General features: G+C 41.5%; 1 protein-coding gene across 1 annotated transcript; it reads right to left on the bottom strand.

Annotated features, from left to right (window-relative positions):
- Positions 1-1,718: 1,718 nt before the first annotated feature.
- WIPF3 (WAS/WASL interacting protein family member 3) lies at positions 1,719-22,436 on the bottom strand. Its single transcript, XM_086614989.1, has 7 exons — positions 22,359-22,436; positions 8,175-8,307; positions 7,413-7,541; positions 5,165-5,914; positions 3,464-3,604; positions 2,676-2,777; positions 1,719-1,759 (listed from the first exon to the last, which is right to left on the bottom strand). The coding sequence occupies exons 1-7, from the start codon at positions 22,434-22,436 to the stop codon at positions 1,719-1,721; spliced, it is 1,374 nt and encodes a 457-aa protein (XP_086471115.1).
- Between the last annotated feature and the right edge of the window lie 4,223 nt (positions 22,437-26,659).

Genomic DNA, 26,659 nt, shown 5'->3' with positions numbered 1-26,659 from the left:
AGTTTTTTCTGTAGCCCCTTCACCAGCTTTGTTGCCCTTCTTGGACACGCTCCAGCACCTCACTGTCTTTCCTGTAGTGAGGGGCCCAAAACTGAACACAGTTTTGGAGTGAGACTCCACAATGTCTCTGGTCAACCTGTGCCAGTGCTCGGTCACCCCCACCATCAAAACGTGTTTCCCAGTGTTCAGACAGAGCCTCCTGTGTTTCATTTGATGCCTCTGGTCCTGCTACTGGGTACCACTGAAAAGAGCCTGGCTCCATCTCTATATCCTACCTTCTGGTATTTATACACATTGAAGAGATCCCTTCTGAGCCTTCTCTTTTCTAGGCTGAACAGTCCCAGCTCTCAGCATTTCCTTATAGGGGAGATGCTCCAGTCCCTTCATCATCTTAGTGGACCTCTGTTGGACTGTCTCCAGCATGTCCGTGTCTCCCTTGTACCGGGCAGCTCAGCACTGGACAGCTCAGCACTGGACACAGTACTCCATGTGTGGCCTTACCAGTTCTGAGCAGAGGGGAAGGATCACCTCCCTCAACCTGCTGGCAACACTCCTCAGTGCAGTGAAATGCACAAGAATAAGGGTAATTCTTGCTGGAAATAGACATCTTATACCCAGATCTGAACATCTGTGACCCAAAGACCTTACCCCAAGCTGCACGTTAAAAGCAGAACCTCAGATCTTGTCTGCTGCTAGGTTGTTGCTTTTCTCAACCAACTCTACTCAAGGGAACACCCACTTTGGGAACCACTTGTTCCATGTGGTGTATTTTGGACAATCAACCCTCACTGCTTCTATGGTTGAACAATAGTAGCTCTGGTTGCCTGTTTAAAATGTAGGTGTTGGACTCCTCATCCAAAGGCCTCCTAATTGCTGGGTGAAGACAGTCTGTCACACAAATGGTAAACATCCACTTTGCCAGCAGGAAAAGACAGGACACTTGCCCTTACATGCATACTTCATGGCATGTGCCTTCACACACACCACCTTTTTTTTGCTTACAGTAGAACAACTTTCTTTGCCTCCAATTTGGAAAAGTTCTGCTGCCTTTGTCAAGTCCATGACCACCCTACCCAGGCTGGGCTTCTTCAGGCACTATCCTATAAGGATCTGTAATCAATAGGAGGTAGGCTCAACAGCAGCCACAGCTCCTCATCATCTCTTTCCTCTTCGTGCTTGATGAGAAAAGGATCATGAGCCCATCTGTTCATGAAATTGCATCCTGCTGCAATCTGAGGATAGGCAGAATAGAAGAAGTGAAGAAACATACAGAGAGACTAAAGGTAGCACATTAGTTTCTGGCAGTTCATTGAAAAATGTCTGAATAATAACTGGAGAATCTCCAAAATACTTAAAAATGATGATGGAAGGGGAAAAATTAACTACAGGCATGTAATGCAAAAGGTATTCTGAGGTAACATTTGTCAGCATGGTAAGAATGAGAGTTGTTTACAAGGCTACGAAGAATTTAAATTATATGCTGCTTTGCTTAAAAAATATCCACCTATATACAATAATTTAAAAGTCTGTACTAACATTCCTGTAGTATGTAGGCTAGTTCAAAAAGTATTTACATCGTTTTTCCAGTTTATAGAAATGTTAACATTACAGTACTTGCAATTCAAATATAATCTGTCACTGTAATGAGGACCCCTTCTGTTTTATATATTATGTTGTTCTTTTTTAATACCAATCCAGAGAGCATCAGAAGACTCTTCTCATCTCACTTGTGTTCTTAACGGAGGATTTTTAGAGGGATCTGTAAATAGATACGACAGGCTTAATCAGAGGAGATAGATACATTTTTTGGTTATCTATTTTAGATGCAACAACAGGAATGCTGCATTTATCTCCTGCTCCTGAACTGATGTACATACATTGCTCATACTCTGTAGCCCTTCAGTAAAAAGTCTTTGATCAGATCATACAGCAGACTGTTTTGACTGAGGCTGCTATGAAAAGTCATGCAAAGTACCTTGGCATGGAAACAAAAAAAAAAACCTCAAGAAGTTTGAGATAAACAGTTGATCTAATAATACAGAAAAGAGTGGGTTTTATAAAAAGCAGAATATGGGCATGAGATCTTTTGGCACCTTCAACTACCAGTTTTCAAAGCTGGTGAACTTCTGCTCCTCCAACAGTGACCTGATACCAAGTTTTTAAGTCAAAGGGTTGGGGGGAAAGCAAGGTTCAGTCAGTCACTGCTTTCCTGACAAGGTTTGGCTACTAAGTCCCTTTGTTGTTCAGGTGTGTAAAACACCATGCAGAGATTTAAATCAAAACAAACGATGAAACATATGGATCAAGTCACCTTTCTTTTGTGATTTCACACATTCGTGAACAAAAAAACCCCAACTCAGTAGCTGCCTAAGTCTCTTTATGTGACATCAATGTTTTTAACATCAAGGGCTCTGCAAATTCAACAATCTAAAGAACGCACGCTGCGTTCTCAAGCCACATAATTTTATTTTTAGCTATTAAGACTTTAAAGTAATTAATAAGTGCTTTTCATTTTATCTTTGGTTCCTGTTAACCACTGTAACAAATCCCGTTCCTCTCTGTCCCTATGCTAGCAGCCCACTTCCTCGCGTTAATGCCGGCTTCTGTTCTTTATTTTCACTCCCTGTTTTTAATCCGATTGAATAATTATCAGACTCTCATGTTTACACACTTACCTCTAGCTATCTTGCTGGGATATATTTTCTGAAATGGCTTGAATTCATCAGGTGGGGGGAAATCTTCCACAGAATGGAAAGTAAATTTAGATTCAAAGTCATCTGGGAAGTTTCAGGGAAATAGACATTAGTCACTGTTAGAGAGATACTTAAAAATTGCCACAAGTAACTTCAATTAAAAATGCTGACTGGTTTTCCCCTGTAATTGATAGTGCCTCATTCCACAGATCTTGTTGAGTACTACGGTGAGCCATCCAAGTTTTCTGGCTAAATTGCAAACACTGCCTGCTGCTAACTGAAGTTAAGTTTCTGGCTGCCATGCCAATTTTTTGCATTGATGATATTGTGGTAATAGAGATATTCCTAGGTGGTTTTCAAGGCATTTATCTTAAGCAAGAATGAATGGCCAATTCATCAGACCACAAAAATAATTCTTAGCAGTCTTTGCTCTGTAGGATTGAAGCTGCTAAATGTCCATGAACTTAGGAACATGGACATATATAAGCACGTTATATAAGCACACTACAGAAACTGACCACAATCTTAAATAATTTTGCAGGTAGCGCATGCTTTTCTTGTCTACTGGATGACTCAAAACATTACTGAAAAAGCCTTGATTTTCTCTCATTGTATAAGGTTGTACAAAAATGTTTCTCATGGGTCCAGTTATACTACCCTGTTGGTTGTTGCCATGAGAAAGTCTCAAATGAGTTTTTGAGGTCTGAGACACAGGCTTTTGTACTAAAATCATTAACTAAGGCTAAGAAATATAATTTAGATTATATTACCAATGATGTGCATATTTCCATTTTTAAGTGGTGGGTAGGGGTCATGAGCCCAGGCTGAGATTCCAGACTTGCTTGTAAGTTCGGTTGTTGGTGATCTTGCTGGTGGCTGTGGAGGAGTGGCTAGCTTCCCAGCACCAGTTCCTTAAAAAAAGCAGTAGACCAGCACGTAAACATCATCATGACTTAACGAACCCGACAGTAAGCTTGGCACAAAAGCAGAGGGAGCGTAGAAGGATTACAATATTTGGGGCAAACTTACCCAGCTATCGTAGGGCACTTCATAGCTGCTGTTTGTCAAGCCTGACCGTGGCTTTATAATGGATATATTGGATATATAAATGCATTTATACCATTAAGTTACTATTGGAATTGGCTGGGGCTTGCTATTCTCAGTTCTAGGGAAAGTCTAACGTTCTGAAGTAGGGTTTTGTCCCAGTCTGGAGGGGGAGACTATCCTTCCACTTTCACAAGAACAAGCAGTTTCTTTAAGAAAAAAAAAAAAAAAAGACATAAAAACCATGCTAGATGGTATCTCTAAAAGAAAATAACTTCCTGACACTTTGGCAGCTACACAGTGGAATTACCGTTATTCTTGTGCATTTCACTGAGGACTTTGCAAGAGCCTTCAAAGTTTACATCTTCTGTGCAGACCTACCACAGGAACAGTGTAAGGGGGAGGGAGCCCAAGGCCTCCAAGTTAACAGCCTCTCAAAACTGCTTCTCCCCCTAGATAACCAAGAAAAAGGCAGTCTAATTTTATGGAGACCTCAAAAGTTGAACCACTATGAGAAACAGGCATCTCGGTAAAGTAACAGTTCATCACTGATCACCATCATGAAGCACCTGACCTGCTGCACTTAGATGGCCTTTCCCATGGCTATCAAAAGGAACCAGCAATCTTTCTCTCAGTGTGTGGCTGCTAAAACACAGGGTACAGAACATTCTCTTCAGATGTTCCTTATTAAGTAGGTGTCTCCATTTCTCAAACTCACACAGACCACAGCTCGTGGTTGCTTTTTTTTTTTTTAATATCTTCATTGTATCAGAGAAGTCTGATAAAAGTTCCTTCTACCATCTGCTCACGGGAACACTAGCTAATATTCTCAATTCCCAAGTAGGCAGAGAAACCTTTGGCCCTACCACCTTGATCACTGGAGGCACTGGCTGCTCCTCTCTGTCGAAGAGCAGGGAGCTGCATCCATATTTGCCTTTGCTCCTCTACGGCTCTAGGTGCCCCATCTTTCTTCTATTCTCTCCTGTAACATTTCCCAGCTCTTGCCAATATTGCTCCAGACTGCACAGGTACAGGACGAACGCCATGGGTAGGCTGGTGCTTGAGCAGCTGCACATCTGGCAGACACGGTGGTACAGACTCTACTGCCCTACCTGAGACTGTTGGGAGACCACTCCTGAGCCCACTCACTGCACTGCTGGAGACGCACCAACACCAAAGCAAGCAGCACCCAGTGGTCCTAAAAAGTTGCTTTCACTGATCAGCACGTTGCTTCCAAGAATCACAGATGTGGCACGCGTGCCCAGCAGTGAGAAGAGCCCGACATCTCTCATGCTCATTACATGCCTTGCAACCTGCCGGTATTCCTTCCGCGGGATGGATTTCGCCCCCCTGCTACATGTGCTCTTCATCCCCACCCGCTCCAACCCCGCTATCCCAAGGGAGACAAAGCCTCCCATCCCGCTCACCTGCGCCTCGGCCCGGTCTCCTCTTCCTGGTGTCGGCCACCGGGGCAGGCTGCGGGAGGTCGGGGGTGGGAGGGAGCGGCAGCGACTGGATACTGCTGGGCTTGTGGAGCTGTGACAGCAAGTGGGGAGACTTGGGCGGCAGCGGAGGGGGCACGTCGGCGCCGCTGGCGGCACCGGGCAGGGCGGGGAGCGGAGGGAAGGAGAGCCTGTTGGAGGTCACGGCGTGCCCGTGCGGCGGCGGGGGCGGCGGGGCGGGAGGGGGGCAGTCCCTCCCTTCCGACGGGGAGGAAGCAGCGGCGGAGAAATCGGCTGCCCGGCCCGGAAACCCGCAGGGGGGAACGAGGGGCAGCGGAGGAGGCGGCGGCGGGGCGGGCGGGTGCGATGCGCCCGCTTGAACCTTGGTGGGTTTGTCCGCCTGCGGAGGGGGGAGCGGCGGCGGCGGAGCTGCGCTGGGGCTGGGGGACACCGCCCTGGGAGGGCGCTCGGCGGGAGGGGGCACGGGGGGAGGAGGAGGGAAAGTGAGGGAAGGTTTGCTGCTCGCTGGAGGCGGCGGAGGGGGGGCGGGCAAGCTGGGCCGCCCGGGGCCGGCGGCGGTGCGGGATGTGCTGGGGGGCTCCGGCGGGACAGCGGCCCTCGGCCCCTCGGCTGGATGCGAGGGGATACTGCTCGCCTTTGGAGCGCTGCTGGTCGGTGCGGCGGAGGTCCTGGGAGCCGCTGCTCGCGCTCCGGGAAGCTGCCCGGACCTTCCAGCTGAAAAACGGGTAACACACGTTAGACATCAGGATTGTGTTCCCCCTCATCACACAAAATGGTGCAAAGAGCAAGCTCTTTGTCTTCCCCTCCCCTGCGCTTGCCCTGAGCAATTAAACAAATTCTCCCAAAATATCTCGTATCCAACAGTAGTTTGCCCCTGGTGTAACAGGGCTTAGGAGGTGGAGTATGCCAGTGGGCACCCAGGGACTCGCTTAGTTATGTGACCACCTGCTGAGAGACCCTGCTGCTCCCCTCCCTGTTCCTCAGTTTCTGCAAAACGAAACATTTTAAGGAGAAGGTGCTTTTCTGCAGCGGCCTGGGGTCCTTCATACCAGCCTCATCTGCCTGGTACAGCCCGCTGAACATCCATGAGCCGTCTGCTTGGAGGAACCGAGAGCCCTCGTGAAAAGGCCTCAAAGCGCACAAGTAGATTGACACGCACCAACCTGCATCCTTGAGGTTAAGTACTTGCTTAAGATGAAAAAATGCACACAAGTGATACATAAATTTCAATCCCGTGGACAAAAGCCAAGTTCTTAAAAGTAGTGCCTCAAAGGCTCTCCAGAAGGCACAGGTTCAAATGTTTCCTTTTCAATAGCAAATGCCCAAAGACTCTTGACCTTACAAAATGCATTTTCCTGAATAAATGTCACGGATTTTTCACAAAGCAAGATGTCAAAAAAAGGCCTCATTCTCTATTTGCATAGTCTGATAGGCATGGTCATAGTTTTAAGAAATGGAAGTATTTATTGCAGCTAAAGCTACATGAGGCAGCCCAGACACAAGCAGCGCTGAGCATCTTGGGCTTGCCTTCCAGGAAAAAAACCCAAAAACAATCTGCAGTTTTGCCAGGTTCTGTCTTTCCCTGCAAATGGCGCTTTGCTGTGTGCTGCCTGAGCAGGCACCAGCTGCCCAACAGCAACCGAGGCCACTGCTGCCACTCAGTCACCCGCCATCGATGCCGGCACTTCTTGAGGTGAAAGCAATGGTAGGACTTTCTTCCTGTCCTTGTGAAGTGTCAAGTGCCTTATTTTTCAGGTCAATAAATTACCTTGTTGGATCAAAACTGTACATTACAAAATCCAGAGGGTGAAAATCTTATATTTAAGTCGTTGAAGTCACACACACAGCTGCAATGTCATAGAAATACACACAAACGGAGGGAAGGAAATGTGATGACTCTGCCATTTGTGCTGAAGTTGATAATTTCAATACTCTATTCAAGTCACAATTAAAAGTTTACATTAAACTAATGTGAAAACTCTATACAGTCTATTAAATCTCCTATCCAGTGTAGAGATAGTTTATTATTTACATTTTAAGGAATAAGGCATCTGAAAATCTAGAAAGATGATTTCCAGTGCATTATTAATTGAACCTTCCATAGTCACAAGATGAATTAAGAGTTCGGGGCAGGGGGGAGGGAATAAAATCAATCACTAAAGGTAACACCAAATTTTCCCTAGCTATTCTTTCATACAAACTAAGCCCTTACCTGTCATGTCCCTCTGGCCCGCAGGTCTGAGAACAGGAAAGCCACCAGCAAATAAACCTCCCAGAGGCTGCTGAGAGCTGCCCTTGTTAATGGCTGGATTAACTCCATCTCTGTTAGCTCCTTTGGGTTCTGTTAAAACAAAACAAAACCAAACCCAGGGTATATCAGAAAGTCATTTCCTCCTTGCCCTCAGACTTAGCACGAACAAACATAGCCAAGACCACCAGACTTTTCCCTCTTTAGGCAGGCTCAGCATAATACAGGAAACTGCGTTACCCTCTGAACCGTATCTTGGAGCACAGCACCCTCTGGTGCTTTCTAATTTCACATCACTGATGACACCAGCAAGAAGCTGTGTTAGACTACATCACATTTATGCTTCCAGATTTTTTTTGTATTTTTTGTTCTTTTTTTTTTTCTAGTAAAGAAGCCCCCTTTTGCCAGAGCCAGCAATTCCCACTTAAACAATTATTTTATAGAGAAACTCTCCATGATTTCATCATTCATGATTTTTTTATGACAAGAAATGCCTGTTAAGGTGATATCCAGCTATAGAGTTACAATGAAGTGTTAATAGTTGATCTTAGAGCAAGACGCAAGTTTAGAAAGTCTCCCCCCTCCGCATCCTAAAGCCCCATGAAGATGCAGACCGTTGCTGAACTTCCAACCTGCCCTCCAGTTTGAAAACTGTCCAGCTGACCTCCACAACTAAGGCTTCAAGTGAAGCTCACACAGGGACCTTGCTCAGGAGCACATACTTACTTTCAATCTGTGGTGCACTGCGGTCATTGATTTGAGTCACTTTTCTTAAGCGAGTTCCCTGCTGGATATCAGCTAAGAGCGCATTCCGTGCTTTTTGGTCTTCCTTTCGCAATTTTGGTACCTCTGAACTTGCCTGTTGACAGTAAGAACATTAGATGAGAAGTACAGGCAAAGATACATGCTTAGAAAGGGCACATAAACAAACATGAGATAGAAGATTTGAAACAAACCATCCTTGGCAGCTGTCATTTCCAAGCCTTTGGGTCGAATCAACAAGAACAGCATTCAGTTGTACAGGAGGCAGGAAAGCTGAAAGTTTAAATATAGCACGACGTATCTTACACTAGCTGTGCTAATACTGTTGAATGGAAATTAGGGGGCATGCTCAAATGAAATGTGACCTCTTGCTTGGCCACTTATGATCTCTGCCTCACAAGACCAGCTCTGATTGCCTCTCTCGTTAGCTCTTTTCATGGTATTTACAATACTTCACAACAAAGATTTTATATGCCACCTTAGAATAAACATCTTTCTGTTTTATCCACTTTGCCTTAGCAAAAAAGGCAGCTAATTGCATACTGCGAGTTGAATGGGCTCATTAACTAATTTAGGCTGTCTTTCTCTATCGGAGATTTGCACCAGTTTAATTAGACTGTCTTTAGAACAATACAATTATATTTTAGTAACTTTTCTACCTAACCAAGGTCCGTAAATATAAAGTCAGGTTGTAGTTTAAAGTTTTGTAGTAAAGCAAACAAACAAAATCATTCTTTATTCTTATGTCATCAAGTTTCCTGTTATTAAAAAAACCCCAAGTTTTTCAAAAGCTTGAACGTTTCACTTTACTGAAGCAGATCTAAGCCAGCAAAGCTGTTATTTCTAAACCTATCATGTAGTTACCAGAGTGACCTAAAAGAGGTGAATCTTCCTGTCAAAAAGAACAATGTACTGTGTGTTTCCACATTCACTGCAAATTCCCGTAGGTTAGCTAACCTCCTAAAGAGAACGAATACCAAACGCTTCCATAGCCCTTAATTTTAGCATCACAGTCATAATAAAGCAGAACACTGTCACATTTTAAAACAAAAAACCCAACTTGACAATGGCATTCTGAAGGCGAAATAGACACTTGAAAATACTTAATCAGCTCATGAATTAATAAAATGTCTAACTTGCTAATCCTGAATGAAGAATTAGACTGATACAATATTACTTATGGTTATTTTTGTACTTGCTAAAAAAAACCAGCAAGCCAGATTCGCAGAGCCCCACCAGATGGCACTCCACATCACTGCTAACGCCGCTGCATTCCTGACACCTGATGTAAAACCTCGGAATTATAATCTTGTGACTGATACTGTATCATTTATGATTTAAAAATATTAGAAAAAAAACCACACTTTGTTATGTGGTTTCCTAATTTCAAACACCGCTGCCTGCCCTCCTGCTTTCAGGACAGCGAGTCTCGCTGCCCATTAAGAGAACCCAGAAAAGCTGCCTGTGTAAGCAGCTTCAGACCATGTACCAGCCAGACACTTATTTCCACTCACGGTTTCTATAAGCTGACAATACTTACTGTGAGAAATGGAAATACCATAACTGGAACAAGGGTGACTTCCCTTCTCACGAAAGCTTTTTACTAGTATCTCAAACTTCACACCTCTCTGCTCCCACTAATGACTTTGCAGTAGCAGGACGACCAGGATCTAGAGGGATCTGATCAGGACCTATGTTTAAAATTAGATCCAGCAGCTGTCTTTTCGTTTCCGGGTTCAAGTGTCCATATATCATACCAGCTGTCCACTTCATTTCCCCTAACTACTTCTCTGAGCAGGTAGGCTATTGGAATATAAAGTCTTGATATCCAAATAGCAATCAGGCCAAGATACACCACTTGTGGCAACTTACATTTGTAAGTGACTCTGACTCGGTATCACTTTAACATGGCTAAGGTACTATTTTTTTCACAATTTGTAGCATAAAAAAGCAGGAACACTATTCCGCAGGCCCACAAGGCAGCGTAACAAGCTGACTTTCTCTTATAATAGATCCCCTTCCTTCAAGCACAACTCCATCCTCTGGCTCAGCTATTTCTCCTTCCTCCTCATGTACATCAGAGATACAATCTTCCATGCCCAGCCTGGTGGACTCAGATGATTGATTAGCTGCTGAGTAGCTTGATACGGATTCTCTTTTTCAAATACAAAGTCAAGATGGTCTGGGGTGTAGTGTTGCCTGGTTGCTCAGCGGTCAGAACTCCTCCAGATTTCTTGTTTGCTGCCTGCACTCCCAAGGCCAGTGACAATTCTTGTCAAGAATCATTTCGCCGGGTAAGTATCTCACCCACTCACCTACTGGTGTACTGGGTTCGCAAATTTGTATTTTTACCATATTGTTTTTTGATACACAATCAAAAAGGAAGCTCCCTTCCTTTAATTAAGAAATTAATCTGGGATTCACACTCATGCTGCCTGCCATCCATAGCACAGGAACAGACACTAAACATACAAGTTGTTTATCCAGAGAAAAATAAAAAGACAAAGTCTTACAGGTGTTAAATCTTCAATCCTGATCACATGAAGTAGGAGCATTTAAGCAGGAAGGCAAATATACTCTGAGTCACAGAGGAAAAACAGCTGCATGACAAAGGACATAATTCTTAGGCTGCTTTCTTCCCCTCATCTGCAGGGCAGCTTCATTTATTTACAAAAAGAGAAACATCTCAATCTTTCAATGAAAATCAGAAGGAAAGCAGGGAAGAATGTGAAGATCGTTTGTTTTATCAGATGCCAGAGCTGCCTCAGGTAACAGAGAGTGAAATTAAATTCCATACTTTATTTACATGAATTGGTAAGGGAACAGTGGGTTCTCATTACCTTAGTAACCGTTAGGTTATTCTGCTATTTCAGACATAAAGAATGGCACATTCAGTACATACTTGGAAACAGAACGGAACAAATCACTCATGTAAATAGCCTGAATGTAAGAGGTCTACTCCCTTTTCATCTCAAACTCCACTACTTTTGTCTTTGGTGTCCTGAATTACACCATCAGCTATGCCATTCAGTAAAGTAACAGGACCAATGTCTGGGCTACCTGACAGGTCTCCAAAGTACCTGTAAACAGGAAAATACCATCAAATCACAATATTTAGAGTGATGATTCAGAGTGTAAATCATCAGTGATGGAAATAAACATTGCAGAATTCACAGGTGGTAACTCAGATTGGCAGAGAAATGAATGAGGGCAGCATGGTTATACAGAGATCCGAATCACTGCAACTTGAGGCCATTTGAAAAGAACAACAAACCAAAACATGCTGCCCCACTGCTGACGGGGAAAAAAAAAGGGGGAAAAATAATAATTAAAAAAGTGATGATGCACAATATACAAATGTCAAATGTAAAACTGAAAATGACCAGATGAAAAGTTCTGGCCATACCTCTGAAATGGAAGCCTGCACCCAGAGCGGCGCAAGCCTGACTGGCAGTGGGCTTCAGCAGCGAGCACGTATGAGCAAGTAAGTGTGCCTGATCTCCTAACACAGTGCCAATGGCAAGGAGGGACAGCACACTCCTCTGATATATTTTATCCTTTCAGAAAAATTAATGTGAGCAAAAATGGAATTACAAGTTCAGTTCTGGTCTCCAGATCTTTAAAATGATGTTGAAAAAACAGAGGTGCACAGGAAAGAGCCAAAGTGGTATTCAAAACGCTGGAGGAAACAGTTCAGATTTTAGCAGCTCAGTCTGGTCATCAGCCCTAGAGGCTATCTGAGGGGTGGCCTGCCTGCACAAAACACAAACCTTCACAGGGAAACAATGGTGAGGACTCAGGGTCTGTTAATCCAGCAGAGACAGGCATTTGGAGAATTAATGTAAGACACAGCGAGACGAGCTCCGAGTAGAAAGCAGCAAGTACGGGAGCAATGAGAGCGACCAGTCCCCGCAGCAGAGGGCTGCAGACAGCAGCAGATTATCAACTTCTTGGTTTTCAGTTCAAGGATGGATCCTCTCTGGCAGAATTGCTTTTTGTGAAGCACAAGTCGTTGAGCCCCACACAGAGCTATTTGCTGACATGCAGTACACCTTGCATGTCAGTGGGGAGGCAGCCAGTGGCTCCTAACAGTTCCTTTCAGTTTTGAGTTCTGTCGAAGTGAATCATTTTGTTCAGCAGAACAACTCTGTTTACACTGTATATATGGACAGGTTTGGCCCTGAATGATCACAATCTTAATGCCTTAAATTGGGTTGTATCAGACAAATTAAGATTAGAGAGACTTTTTTTTAAAGAAAACGGACTGAAATTCATGGCAAAGAGCTCAGTTTCTGGGTACATTACTGCTGCAATACATGCATCACGTTGGGAAAGTCACTTTACCTCTTGCAAGACAGATGGAAGCATTGATCTACCCTCTGGGCTCCTATGAGACTTAAAATATTTAAGAGGTATGTATGCTCAGATACTAAAATGATGTAAATGCAGAAAGCACCAGGCATTTGAAAAAGTTCATAGTAGTACTAATTATAGGGAAGCATTAATTATTATATTTCAGATTTTAAAGAGCACCCCTGCACACAGAAAAGGGAAAATCCTCTAGACTCTGGGCAGGTAGTTCAGGTCACAGTGGGTGCACACACTGTCCTATTAATGGGTTATGTTTACTCTGACTTTTAAATACGCTCTTTACTGAATTTGCAAAATACTTCAAGGTAGTGTAGATCTTCATAAGCATGACATCTGCAGCAAAAATGTACCACCAGCTGTCTGGATGGTCCCAGTAGCCAGGCAGTTGCGGACCTTTATTTCAGGATAAAACCATAATCTGACAGGAAAAGAGGATCCAGTAGTCCAGCTCTATAATAGGTAGGAGCCATAAGTAAGATAAAATAAAGCACAATTCCATCCCAAGGCACTACATTCTCTTTTTATTTCAGAGAACTTAATATTACTGAGTATTCATACTCCTAACATGTAATGACTCATATCATCACAGAAGATTCCCTTTCCTGGTCCTTTTCATAGGACATACTGGAAATACAGCTGTGTAGAAAATTTATTTATTCTCTGAACTAGATAAAAAAAAAAACTAACCCCCAAAAAAAAGTCAAAATACATTTAACTTATCCCTAACTATTTGGTGAAACACAGAATTATAAAATTAAAAATCAATCAATTCATTTGATGTGCAGTATTTTATTATGGGTAGAAAGAGCGTGCTCTCTTTTGCTGACAATTTCATTTATTTCTGTGAATCTGGTGTCAATCAATCACCCTTCCTCTCTCCCATATCCAATTTTTTCGTCCTAGATAAAAAAAAAGGATTCAACACAGAGATCAAGCACAGGTATCGGCAGAAGGCATACACAGGTGTTTGAGGACACCTCATAACAAACTCTTGTTTTCCTATTATTTTTCTCTGCCCTGCTCAGCCAAACCTGCGCAGACATAGGCTGAGGCAAGGAATCTTCACTGCAGCATGCAACACCTCAGGTTTGGCTTTTAAGGAAGGGGAAAGACGTTACAGCAAGATAAAGATGAACAGAAAGCTCTAGGATAAGGAATGCTTTATCACAGAGACACACATTCATGAAAACAAGAGTTCCTGGGCCAGTCCTGGCCTTCTGTGGCATCCAATGTGACATGATTCAGACAGCAAACTTAACTCAGAAATGCAAAAGTCTACAAACATGGCAATGGACAATTAAAGCCAGCATGTAGAACAGCAGACAGGGCAACACCAGCAATAGGTGCATAGGCAATGCAGTGAGTGACGGTGACAGTGCCAACTCTGGCCAAAGAAACCGTGCATCAACGGTGAGAGACAATGAAACATCTAAACCTTAATTCAAGGACATGCAAAGCATCAAGGAAGAGCCTGAACAACTGGAAATATAACACAAACCTCCAAATATTATTCCTATATTAACAATAAATGGAATTATTGTGTCAACAAATACGACTGTTCATAAAGGTGAAGACAGCTGTGCGACACTCCATGTGCGTCATGCCAGAGATGGCTAAGAACACAGAGAGGAAAACACAGCTTGTTTGGGGTTGGTAAATCATCTGAGGAAGGATGATGAGTGTTCTTACCACCCATATGGCACAGAAAGGCTCTCCAAGCAGGAGAGCACAGAGGGAGAGACAATGACTAGGTCCCCATCCAGCCATAAAGCTCCTGCTCCTTTGAAGGAAAGTCAGGCACAGGGTTGGTGCTTACGACATCTTGAAGGGCACAGGCATAGAGCAAGGGGCCATAAGAGGCAACATGCTGCTAAAACACCCTTCTGGGAACACTGATGATGAAAAAGAGCTGTCCAAGAACAGGGGAGACCTGTTTGCGAGCAACTTACTCCATAACTTCCTTCCACTTAACCACAAGCTGCTGACCACAAGTGTTCCATAAGGAGGTCCCTGTAAGCATCAGGACTAATGTATTTTCAAATAAACTACAATGTCATAATTTTTTATTAAAAGAACAAAGTTGTTTTGGAACAACATAGAATACAGAAGATGACCAGAAATCTCAGTGTAAACTAGCCAGTATGTCTTACTTGACAAAGCACGGGATTATAAAAGTCACCTATGCATTGTAGCCCAACATGAAATCCGAAACGCCAGAGGAACTTGTTTTCCCCAAGGTCAATCCACCTTTACTAGATTAGAATTATGTCAAGAATTCACAATTTTGTATTTACAGCAGCAGCAGTTTGCCCAGCAGGCAAGAGCATTGCTTTTACAAAGAATTCTCAAACAGGCAGCTGAAGTCTCCCCCAGGACCGTGCAGAGAAACGGAATTGCAACAAAAACCAGGAGCTTATTAAAACAGTAAAATAAACTCAGTTTCCAGCAAGTCACAAACACAATAGAGAAAAACATTGTCATCCTTCTTGCATGTACTTTAAATATGCATTGGGTAGGGTTTCACTCATGCACTGTCAAATACAAAATAAAACAATCAAAACAAAGCCCCCTTCCAGCTTAAAGAAAAATCCAACAAGTCTCAACAACACAGCACATCAGTTCTTTTAAGTACTTTAAACTGCTGGCTTATAAAGAAGCTTGCAATATCTGGTACGTGCGAGTTTTGGTTCATCTGTTCACAATAGAGCCCCAACCTCTGATTTAAAGCTTTTTAATGATGGGAAACCTCGCCATGGTGCAAGACTCCACCTGCACAGTCAATCACAAGATCAGAGCCACTTCTTGTGTGTCTGCTGCATAGCATAGGATGAAACTAATTAATTCTTGGCACTTGGTTTACCTGGGTAAACACAGCAGTCTCTCAGCCTTCTAGCAAGCTGAGCTTCAAATGCTTCCCATGCGAAGGTCGCTCTCCAGCCAGCTCTTTTTGAGGGAACTCACATGAGGGGACCTGCCAAATAGCTTCCTGGCAGCTAATGAAGTCATTGTTTCAAGAGAATGACAAGACCAGCATTTCACGATTCCATCTACACCCAGCTCCATAATGATTAACCATGAGCTCAGTCTCCATCGCACAAAGTTCTGCAATCTGAACCTGCTGGGTTGAAAAGGTCATCGAGCAATGTGCGTACCTAGATAGGCTGTGTCTGCACCAGCCTCATTCCTCAACTTCTAGCAAGGGAAATACACTGCAAAAGTTGTTACAGATCTCTTCCTGGCATTTTAGCCGCTGCCTAGTCCTGGCGTTAGTCCCAAATGAGGAGGAGTTTCAGTGTTAGCAGAGATGGTGCCTGCTCTGCACTAGCATCTACCTGCTTGAAGTGTACCAGCAGACACAATGGCAGGGGAAAAAAGATTAAAAAATAGCATAGCAGGAGTTACTCTCTTCTACATCTATATTCCAGTGCTCATTTCAAACACCACCAGTAATCAACGCCACTGCACCCAACAAAACCCTCTCCATTTTACATTAGCACCACTCCCTCAGACAATGTAAAAATCTCGTCTACTTAAAGGTTCAATTGCTCCTGCTACAAACGGAGCAGTGGGCTTATTAACAAGGGTGTACCTAAAGTTTTTCCAGTGTGGGTTGCTAAATTTCTGCACCTGAATGCAAAACATGCAACAGAATCAATATGATGATTTATACCTGCTGAGCAATTTCGCTTTTCTGAGGGTATTTAACTTACTGACACCCACATTTTAAACAAATTCTGGCTGTTCTTTCACTAAAAGAAAATACGCAGTAACAGAAGCCACCAAAATGGAGGCAGTATAAAACCAAAACTACTCAAAAAGTATTTCCCAGCAGTTTAGAAAGATCACAAGTCAGATACCAAAAATACCCTGAGACCAGCTTCGCAATATAATTTCGAACTTCACCTTCTCATTTCTCAATTTTTGGGATTCGAATTCCTAGGATTTCCTCTGCATCAATTAAAACAGAAGTGAAAATTCTCACATAAACAAGAAAACCCGAGGCCCTGGCATTGCAATGAAGACATCAAACAGCAAAGGCTGAAAACGCTGCCATGGGAGCTGGTGCCACTACCTGTTTATTCCCTCTGTCTACCATAGCAGGTCCCCAGAAGGACAAGGCTATTATGAGTAGTGGTAACAAAACATTCAACATGTGACAACCTACACGCACGGCAATTTAATCTCACTCTGTTCTAAGAATACGAGGCCATTTGTCCTACCCAGTTACCTCTGTAGAAGCTACTGATTGTTCTGAAATGCCTTTTAGCATCCATTCAAAACTACGGTCAGCCCAAGATGGGAGAATAGTGAGAAACTAACATTTCTTGCTATGTCACCTTCCAGCCATGCAGAGAAGTCCAACTTAAGTATCACTGTAATTCTGGGTCCTTTTTTAATTAAAATGCTACAAGTGTAATGTTAATTGACAGCTGGAATTTATTACATAACAGTTGCATACACTACAGATGGGGTACTGATTTTTTGGGGAAATATTACCTTGTGATTAGAAAGGTAAATTAACCTATTAGCTCTCTGCAGCTAAGCTGCTTCTAGTACCTGGGCTTGATCACTTACAGCTGGTACCATGCTGTAATTTTTTCACTTTTATATGGAAAATTATACAGATGAAGAAAACAGCAATAAAAACTAAGGTAAACACTTCCCATTCCATTCACACATGTACAACACACAACATTATGAAGAAACCTGCAAAACAGAACTCACCACCTAAATACATTAAAAGTTGTGACCTAAGAGATCTCAAGTATATCATTTAAGAAGGTTAGCACATATGAATATAGGCAGTACCTGCCCCTGTACCTGTTCAGATGAAACAAATGGAGAAATGCCAACCTAGTATTTATGTTTTCTTTACATCTTCCCCACCTTTCAGAGCTCCCACTTACCCTTTCTGTACTTATTGACTACAAGAGCAGAAGGCTGCAGCAGCACCACTTCGAGATGCCATAGCTATGCAATGCCACATTTTCCACTATCTGAAAGTTAAGTCAAATAAAGCACACAAAGACACAGCATTTTTTCTCCATAACTGCCACTCACTCCTTTATGAAAGCAGACTGGTGTGAGACGTGATGTTATTAAAATATTATAAATCAGCTTCCTTTATTTTGGCTAGAGAAAAGCATTCTTAAAAATTTCAGCTGCGCTGTGCTCGGCCCTTAGCACAGTCTGTATGATAGCCTGTCAGCGACAAGATTACCAAGCCTGCACTCTCTCTCCCTCCGGTATGTTTACCTAGCAGTAATAAATATTATGATTTAGTATCTCCTGACCTAGAGACTTCATGATAAAGTACTAAATATCATCTTGCTCACAGCTCGCATAAAATTTTAATAAACACATTCCTACATGTTTTGTAATCGGCACTATGCATGATTCTGTTCTTTCGGTGCTACGCTTGCAGGTCTAGGGGCCTGATTGAAAACTTGAGAAATTACCTTAATTTTTACAATAAATAATTAGCAAACATGCACACACATTTATGCATGCATACACTTATATGCGCACATTCTCATATTATATTTGGTAAGACCAAATCAAAATACCATAAATCATCATTATCTTCAGCCAAGCTGTTTTACATACGATGTTTTTTCTCTTTCCAAAGAACAGTAGTGCTAAATGTCATAGGAGCAAAAGCAACTCCCACACAGCTTCAGATAAGCACTGTAGTGCTCTCAATTTCTTGAGAAGGTTGCAGGAAACAGCTCAACAAGGTTTTTGCACTCTGACAACTGCATGAAGGAAGGGAAAAAGACATGTCTCCAAGGAAAACTATCTGCTGATGTTTTCTTAACCTTGGAAATCCTATCTCTGTGTAAATTATGCATTTATCATCATGTTATATCACAAGGAATTGCTTTTTTTTGTTATAAGAGTAGAAAATAAAGTCAGAATAACAAATTTGATAAACACTGACATGTGTTTATCTACAACAGAAATTGTGTTTATTTTCTTTTTTTCCAATTAAATAAGAGTGAGGTAATCATTAAGACTAATCTACATGCCAGTCTAGAATTCAGCATTATTTTAAGTTTCACATTTCTCTTACTAAAGCGGCAAGCATATTGCTTTCTTCTTCTGCTCTCCTAGTTTTCAGTATGCCAATAAGACAAGTAAACTCCTGGTGCTACTTCACTGGCTTTAATAATCTGATCCTTTGTGATTTTGGGGGTTAATATCCATGCTGACTTTAATAATAACAATTCTAAAGAGAATAGAAGTATTTTCTTAAACTCCACAAACATATGAATCATTAAACAAACATCTTCTCTGATTAAGGCACAACCCAGCAGGGCTGCTACCCATACACACACTTCCTTCAATATTAACGTTTTAATAGGTGATGACTGATCACAACATCAGGAATTCAAACGTACACACAAAGGCAGCACAGCAGTGAGCAGCCTCCACTACACAGAAAAAGTGAACATGGCTTATCAAAGCAAAATTCTCTCTTGATCCTCTCTTGGGAGTTTAAGCAGAGAAAATTTTTAGTCAGTCCCAGTGGTGGTACCTACTTCTGGAAATAAAACAACCAAAACTAACCAGAATGTCTCATATGCCAAATTAAAAGGCAAAAGGGATAAAAGAAATAGAGGGGGAATAAAAAGGTGTTTTCAGGAACAGAGAGTTTTAAAGAAAAAATAAATAAACAAACAAGAAAAACTCACCTTATGTGATGCACATATGCCTATAAAATTGAAAGAGCTTTGGGACAGACATCTTAATGCCTCCTTTCTAAGTTTCCGTTATTAGAGTGGAGGGGAAAAGGGAAAGAGAAAGACCTGAATTCTGTAAGCCAGTGCCAGAAAATGTGTTAGGGCACAGCTTTATTCTGCCTACTCATCCCTCTCAACTTTATCTACGACCCCCAGAAGACAGACATTTGAAGACATGCTCAATTAATCCAGTTAGCTATATTTACATTTTGACTCAGCCATCTACATGTGCCATTGCAGGCACCCTACCATTCCCTCCTGAAAACCCCACTTTGTTTTAAGCACACTCTAACAGCCAGCAGCTTTTCAGCTGTTGAGCACAGGTGGCTCCTGGCATGTGTTAAATACCACCTCCAAATCACTTTAGTATTGCCTCACAACTTTTGAGAGTACAATTCAGTACAAGTACTTACAGAATATCTGCAAGTCCCAAAGCTTTGAAAACAGTTCTTCTGCTCAAGAGTTAACAGTACAAAAAAGTGAAGTGCCAACAGTGCTTAGGATTTCAATGACATAAGGACTGCAAAATCATTTGGGACCATGGCCCATAATATTCACTAAGAAAACATGCAAAAAAAAAAAGATAATGCGGTGACTACTTTTGCTAAAAATCTCTTAAGAATGAAAGCAAGAGGAAAGTATGGCTATTATCCATATAATTAGAAAAACAAGACAAGTCTATGGTATCCATCAACAGCATCATGCAAAATGACAGAATTCTAAAACTTCAGCCTACACACAGACACTTCTCTTTTAACATAAATCAAGTATGTTAAACTAGTGGCTCGCCCGCATATCAACAGCGAAATTAAAACTTAACTTTTAATTGCTAACATGTAAATGTTACTCTAGTTTAACTGTATCGGTATAATAAAAATCACAGTGGAACATTGTGATTTTTTCCATTTCCATTTGGCTAACATTTTCAAGTTTTAGCCGAATAAAACTTATTTGTTTTGAAGGTTTTCCTTAAAGCTACATGCCTGTTAGAATTTTTTCTTCTTCCACCCTCCAACAGTAGATTTAGCAGCTGTAACAACAGCTGGGCAGTTCAGCAGCTGTAAGACAGATGCCAAGTTCTTGAAAATAGCTTCCTAGGGTCTGTAGCAAGTTTTCATGGATTCTCCTATCAGAAGATTTTCCTCTGCAATTTGGCACCAACTGGAGAGCTGACTCTCTTTCATCCTGTGCTTTTGCTGAACTCACCAGGCAGACTACGGATCCTCTCAAAGTTAGCCCTCTCTCATTTGGTTTTGACAGAGAAAAATCCTTTTGCTGTTACAAACAATATTCTGCTACGTTATTTTACTAATTCTTTATGTTGGCTCATGTGCTCTTTTTAGTGTCAGTAGTTATTAAAAGGAAGGCTTTAATATCAGACATTAATTAGGAATAGGTGTAGTTTGTATCGTATCACCAAGATAGAACTGACCCTAAATTCTGTGTATCTTACCTGCAGAAGATCACATTAGAAATAGAATGATCTAGCTAAAATATGGAAATACAGTATAAGCCTTCTCATATCAAAACCCTGTGTCATAGTGATTTTAGTCATGAGAAAATGAGGGGAAACAAATAAAAACACAATCTTGTTCATATTGGTCCTTAGGGGTCCTCTCAGCTTTCTCAAGTTTTTTACAATTGGCATATGTTAGAGGAGGCTAAAAATGTCTCTAGATACATACTGAACTAAATTTATTAGGATAAGATGACTTGTAGCTTCTATTAACTTTAATTGCAGTTGTGGGCATTAAGTTGCTCACAAAATTCAGCCCACTTATTTCAGTATCTAACTATAGGTTGTGTACCAACCCAGAAGAGCTGCTAATTGAAAACACTGGTCATGGTGCCCAAAGTTAAAATAGAATGATAAAAGGAATCAAGCACTGCTGATTTCAAGTACTGTCTTTGTCTTCCTCTTCTTCGTCTCCACAATTCATGGAGAGTTTTACACAATGGTTTCCCTGCAAAGTAGCAGAGAGAAGCATGCAAGGAAACCTCCTCCTGGAAAAAGATAATATAGAACATCACCAGACAAAATCAACAGAGCTTCATAGGCACAAAACAGGCAGAGATGTCAGAGAATGCAAGGGAGAAATAAAGTTATTTTAAAAAATTTAATATATATATAATTCGAAGTACCATGTACTGTTTTTCTACAAGAACTAACACACACTGCAAATAATCACAGCAGTGACGGAAAACTACAGGAAAAATGTCAGGAGAAATTTTATGTCTTAAACATAACCGTGCCAGGTTTCACTGTTTCAAACGCAGTCTAAGAATTTCAATGCAGAAACAGGCTATGGATTCCAGAATACAAGGACTGACTTATATATGTTTTACCATAAGCACAGTAATTAATTTGAGGGTATGAAAATGTAATACCCTGAAACTCCACTCAGAGCATCCTCCTCCTACTGCAAACGTGCTGGCAGGGCACATGTTCTACTTCATGACACAGAGAGTAACGTTCTGTTACAAGCGGCAATTGCTCCTGCACACGTATAAAAGCATATTGTGCTGTATCCCCAGGAACATGGCATGTGTTAGAGAGCAACACCTACAGCTGAACACTCTGAGTCTTCATAGAAGCTCTATGAAAGAGGATGAAGAAGTTAACACTTACCACCTGCACATTACCAATACAAAAATGAGTTCGCTGTGACTGGAGAAGTACTCACGAATGTTAAATTCTCACCATATGCACTCTCATGCAATTGTCTCCAAACTTTTTGATCCCATAACCCTAGCAGTAAAAAAAAATTTGAGCATGCACCCCAATATATGTATATTTATTTATTTATAAATTATACACATGTATCACAGAAGTTCTAACATTTTCTTTGCACGCCCCAATGGATCATCTCATGCACCCCACTTTGGAGACCACAGCTCTAATGAACAGAAGAACAAAAGCCAGGAAAACAAGCATCTGCCCCAGATATTTGCTATGAATATCCACACCAAAATTCTGGGGCTCTAGGACGGCTAACTAAGCTTTTGCTAATAGAGATAAAAAAATCAATCTTACCAGAGGTGGTGGTGGAGGGGGCCCTCCAGAAGGTGGTGGAGGCGGTGGAGGAGGAGGTGGCGGCGGTGGCACAGGCATCCGTTAAGATTTCTAGCTTCACGCAGTTATGAAAAATACAGCCAAAGTCTATGTCTTTGAGGGGAAGGAAGGGAGGAGAAAGAAAAGGGGGTAAAATAAAAAGGAGAAAAAAAAGAGAAGAGGAACGTGTTTATACACTGTAAGCTGAAGATCAGCCAAATTTCTAGCTCTGAGCAGACTGAAGACTTTTATATTGCACTGCTTCCAAAACTACAGTACGAACAGCCTCATAGTTCTCTGATGACAAAATTCATCTAAAGAGCAAGCTCACAGATCTGGACAGGTGCCATGAATTCCAAATGCAGAGATGCCAGCCTGTCCAGCTTTAACTATTACGCCTTGACTTAATCCAGCCCATAGCCCTGAAATGCAATTCTGCAGGGAACAGATCACAGCCAACCACATGTAGACACTCCTGCTGGGACAAAAACTCCGATGACTTTAAGCCAGTGTTTTGCTGCTCTAAGGATAGAGTAAGGAACTATGTAAGGTTCACTGGACTTGCTCCAATGTTACAAAAAAAAAAAAAAAAGGAAAAAAAAGACAGGCTTGAATACTAAATGAAGAAATAATGCTACAAATTAAAGTTTCAGTAAATACAGTTCTTTTACCAAATGACATCAAATAAAGACCAAGAATTACAAGTATTGAAGTCATATGTGTTTTCCTGCCATTTTAAAATATTAACTTTTCACAATGCTTTAGTAATATACTGACTAAAAAGACATATATCTTCCAATAACAGCTGTATGTTGTGGTTTTGTTTTTTTTTTTTTAAATCTCCTGCAGAATGACAGGGCATTGGTCACTGATTTTCCTCTCTAACCCAGCCCCCTGACATAATCGCATCCCCTCTTAGTCTGAAGTCACCTGTAAAGTTAACAAGTGACCCCTGTATTTCATTGCAGTAAATTTGCAAATGAAAGTACAAGGCAAAGCCCTCTGCAAGCCATACTTGACAATTTCTTTTATTTTGATAGTGACTCTTGGACAGATGCTCCAAACATGGTTTTATATCTAGTTTTATGTCCATCATGTCATGGCTGTATTCTGAGACTCTTCGGAACATAATGCAAAATAGTGTCAATAGCCATACAATAATGCAAAATACAACATCTGCCATTTCTTTCCTTTCTGTAATGCTTTATCTTAGCCGGAAATTACATTGATTTGACACATTTGTTCTTTATACATCTCTGTAAATCATAATTTGTCTTCCTGTCTCCTCCAAGCATTTAGAAACGTTTTACCCCATTTGATGTTGTTCTAGAAATCTACGTTAAGTTGAAAGGACCACAATTCCCAGGCCCTATTCCTCTCACCCTTCCCTTGTTTTTTAAAAGCAGGCACTTTTTTTTATGCTTTTCCAGCTGCCTGAAACCTTTTGGTCAAGTAATTTAAGAATCATCTGTATAAGCAGAAGAAATGAGACGGTTCAATCTGGAGAGCTTCAGGAGAAAGGATAAGACAGAAATGAGGTAAGTTACACTCTTGATGGGAACACTTGGCTGTTTTGGTTTTGTTAGAGAGGGATAGATGGAAGAGGCAATGAAGTTAAAAGCCTTGTCCACTTCCGAGCAAGGCAATACTCAATATCTGAGTATCTTCCTTCTGCTGTACCTTGTAAAATACTGTAGGGGTGATGGATCGAAAATGAACTATGGAGAGCCCCTGCAACATTTGCTTTCTCCCGTGAGAGATTGCTATTTGAAGGACCAGCATATCAAAGCACTCTGGATCTGTAACAGAATTGGTTACAATCACTTCAATAATGGCTTAAGGAAGCTTTCCAAAAAAGCCGGCATTGCAGCATCTCCACCATTCCACCCTCATAGCTGCCCTGTGTAAAAAGCTATTATCAGAAGATATCTCTTCCTCAATTAAGTCATTCGAAAACATGGACATAAGGAGAATGAGTCTTCCCTGCTAATAGCATGTTTCGGGTTAGTATCTTCCTACCCTGTAATACAGGCCTTTTGTCTTCATTAAGGATTTAGATTGGGAAATATGTTCTTAGTCAAATTAGAAAAAAAAATACAACCCACGCTTCTGTGACAGACCATGTGCATGGCAGCAGGAGGTAAAGCACACTGGAGGCGAGCAGCAGTGGGAGAAAGGAAATGGGAATCAGCTCTTGGTATTTAGAAGTCAATCTTGCATCTGAAATGCAATCAGTTGGCTTTTTTATTTGCCTCTCTCACCAGTCCCAGCACCCATTCCTCCAAGTGATGCAGCCTAAGTTCCAGGACCAGAAACCGTGTGGCCATCTACAACCCAAAATACAGTGCACAGAAAGTGTTCACTTCACTGTGTATCCCACTCCCCTATCCTGAATTCTCTCATCCAGTGACACAGGAGAACAACGCATTTTGGGGACTATAGCCCATAGCCCTTGAATGAAATACTGGAGATGCCCTATAGCTTTCCTCCCATGCTGTTTTGAATCCTCTACAAATGAACTTTCAAAAAATTCTGCGAATGTGCCTTCGTCTCTTATCACAAATTCAGAGGCTCAGTGTCCTAACCTTGGCATGCTTTTGTGCCCATAGACAAATTCATCCTTTTTTTTTTTCCTACCACTGCTATTACAGTGGGAAGGTGATCACATCTAATACCTACACAATAAAGAAACATTTTCCACATAAGGGTTCTATTTGTTCAAGCGAGCTTTGGAAGAAGGAGCGCTGTCATTCACACAAGCAGACACTGATAGCAAAGAAAGACCGTATGTAGATAAAGGCACGCATCTTCAAACTAATTTACGATTTAAAAAATTGGCTCTTACAATTTACTCACAACTGCACATTTTAATATGTAGGACTGGGTATAAGAATCTCTTTTGTATCACTGCACCTACCTCACATGGTTTGTATTTAAATAAAATAATGGAGATGACTGCAACACTTTCAATATATCAACACACTTTATTTGAAGGCCCCTGTTCCTTGGTTAAAGGCTGTACTGCATTTGCCTCTTCCACCCTCGTCACACTGCTAGTTAAAATACGGTTGGCAATTTCAGACAATAGCTTCCGAACGTGCTGGAGTTATGGATTTTCACATTATAAGCTAAATAAATTCTGAATTAAAAACAAAAAAGGAGTATCCGTTTGATTATTTCTCGTGTCTGTTAAGAGCCAGGCAAGAGGGAAATGCCACGAAGATTTCTTAAGGCACATGCACACTTCCTCCTCTTCTCTAAATATACATATTTATTATTGGAAGAGAGGGGTCTGAAATATCCCTGAGGGACAGAAATAAAAAGATACAGTTTAGAAAGTTGGCAATAGGTAGAGAGAAGAAGCCTGTGTGTTTAGCCTCAGTTTTCTCAGGCAAAAAGTAATGTAAATCTCCCCTTGGCTTCCACTCACAAAACAGAATCAGGACCAACAATTACAGAATTTATTGAAAAAAAAAAAAAAAAAAAAAAAGGAAAATCCCAAACCCTGACTTTTCTAGTCCACCTCCCTATCACAGCAAGGTTGTACATTTTTTTAGTGCTTTCTGAAGTCTAATTTTAGGTGTCCCAAATAACGTGGCTTGTATTATTTCCCTTGGGAAGCTCCTTCCCAGTCAAATAACTCTCATAGTTCAGATTGCCTGACACTCAGCCTAATTTCTCCTTTTCTTAATTTGATCTCATTTGCACTCCACTGCAGATGACTCTACATTTCACCAGGCAAAATAGTTTCTCCCACCCCTCAGCATCGGCTTTGTGAAATACAAGAATTATAATTCAGAAGTACATTTACAAGGACTAATTATACTTTTTGAGCTGTTTTACTCCTTACAAGTCATCCCATCAGTCATTGAACATTATTACTGCTCTCCGATCTCAAAACAATTGTTCTTTTTTGTCCTCTTGGTAAGGGTGATTCTAAGACTGGTAATTTCAGGTGCCACAGACTGTTCCTTGCTTGTTCTCACAGTGCTTGCTTGAATAGCAGTTGGGTTTAAGTAAGAACAGCAAGTGCAGTCCTCAATATAGAATTCAAGCTCCAAATTTCTGAAGGCCCAAATAAAGTCTTCACCTAGACTTGCATTTTGAAGTGTCAGACAAGACAGAATAGATGCAGATGTTTCTTCATGAACTGCTCTTAGCCCTGTGCTGGATTCACCTGTAGTAAACTCAATACTTCTGCCTAAGGTTTTATGTAGATTTGACCTCACCTTGCCTAGCCACCAGATGTACACGAGCTCTGATCCAAAAGCTTCCCAAAGGTC

Source organism: Tauraco erythrolophus, chromosome 7 (assembly GCF_009769465.1).
Source record: "Tauraco erythrolophus isolate bTauEry1 chromosome 7, bTauEry1.pri, whole genome shotgun sequence".
NCBI lineage: Eukaryota > Metazoa > Chordata > Aves > Musophagiformes > Musophagidae > Tauraco > Tauraco erythrolophus.
This window is presented reverse-complemented; position numbering and strand designations above follow the sequence as displayed.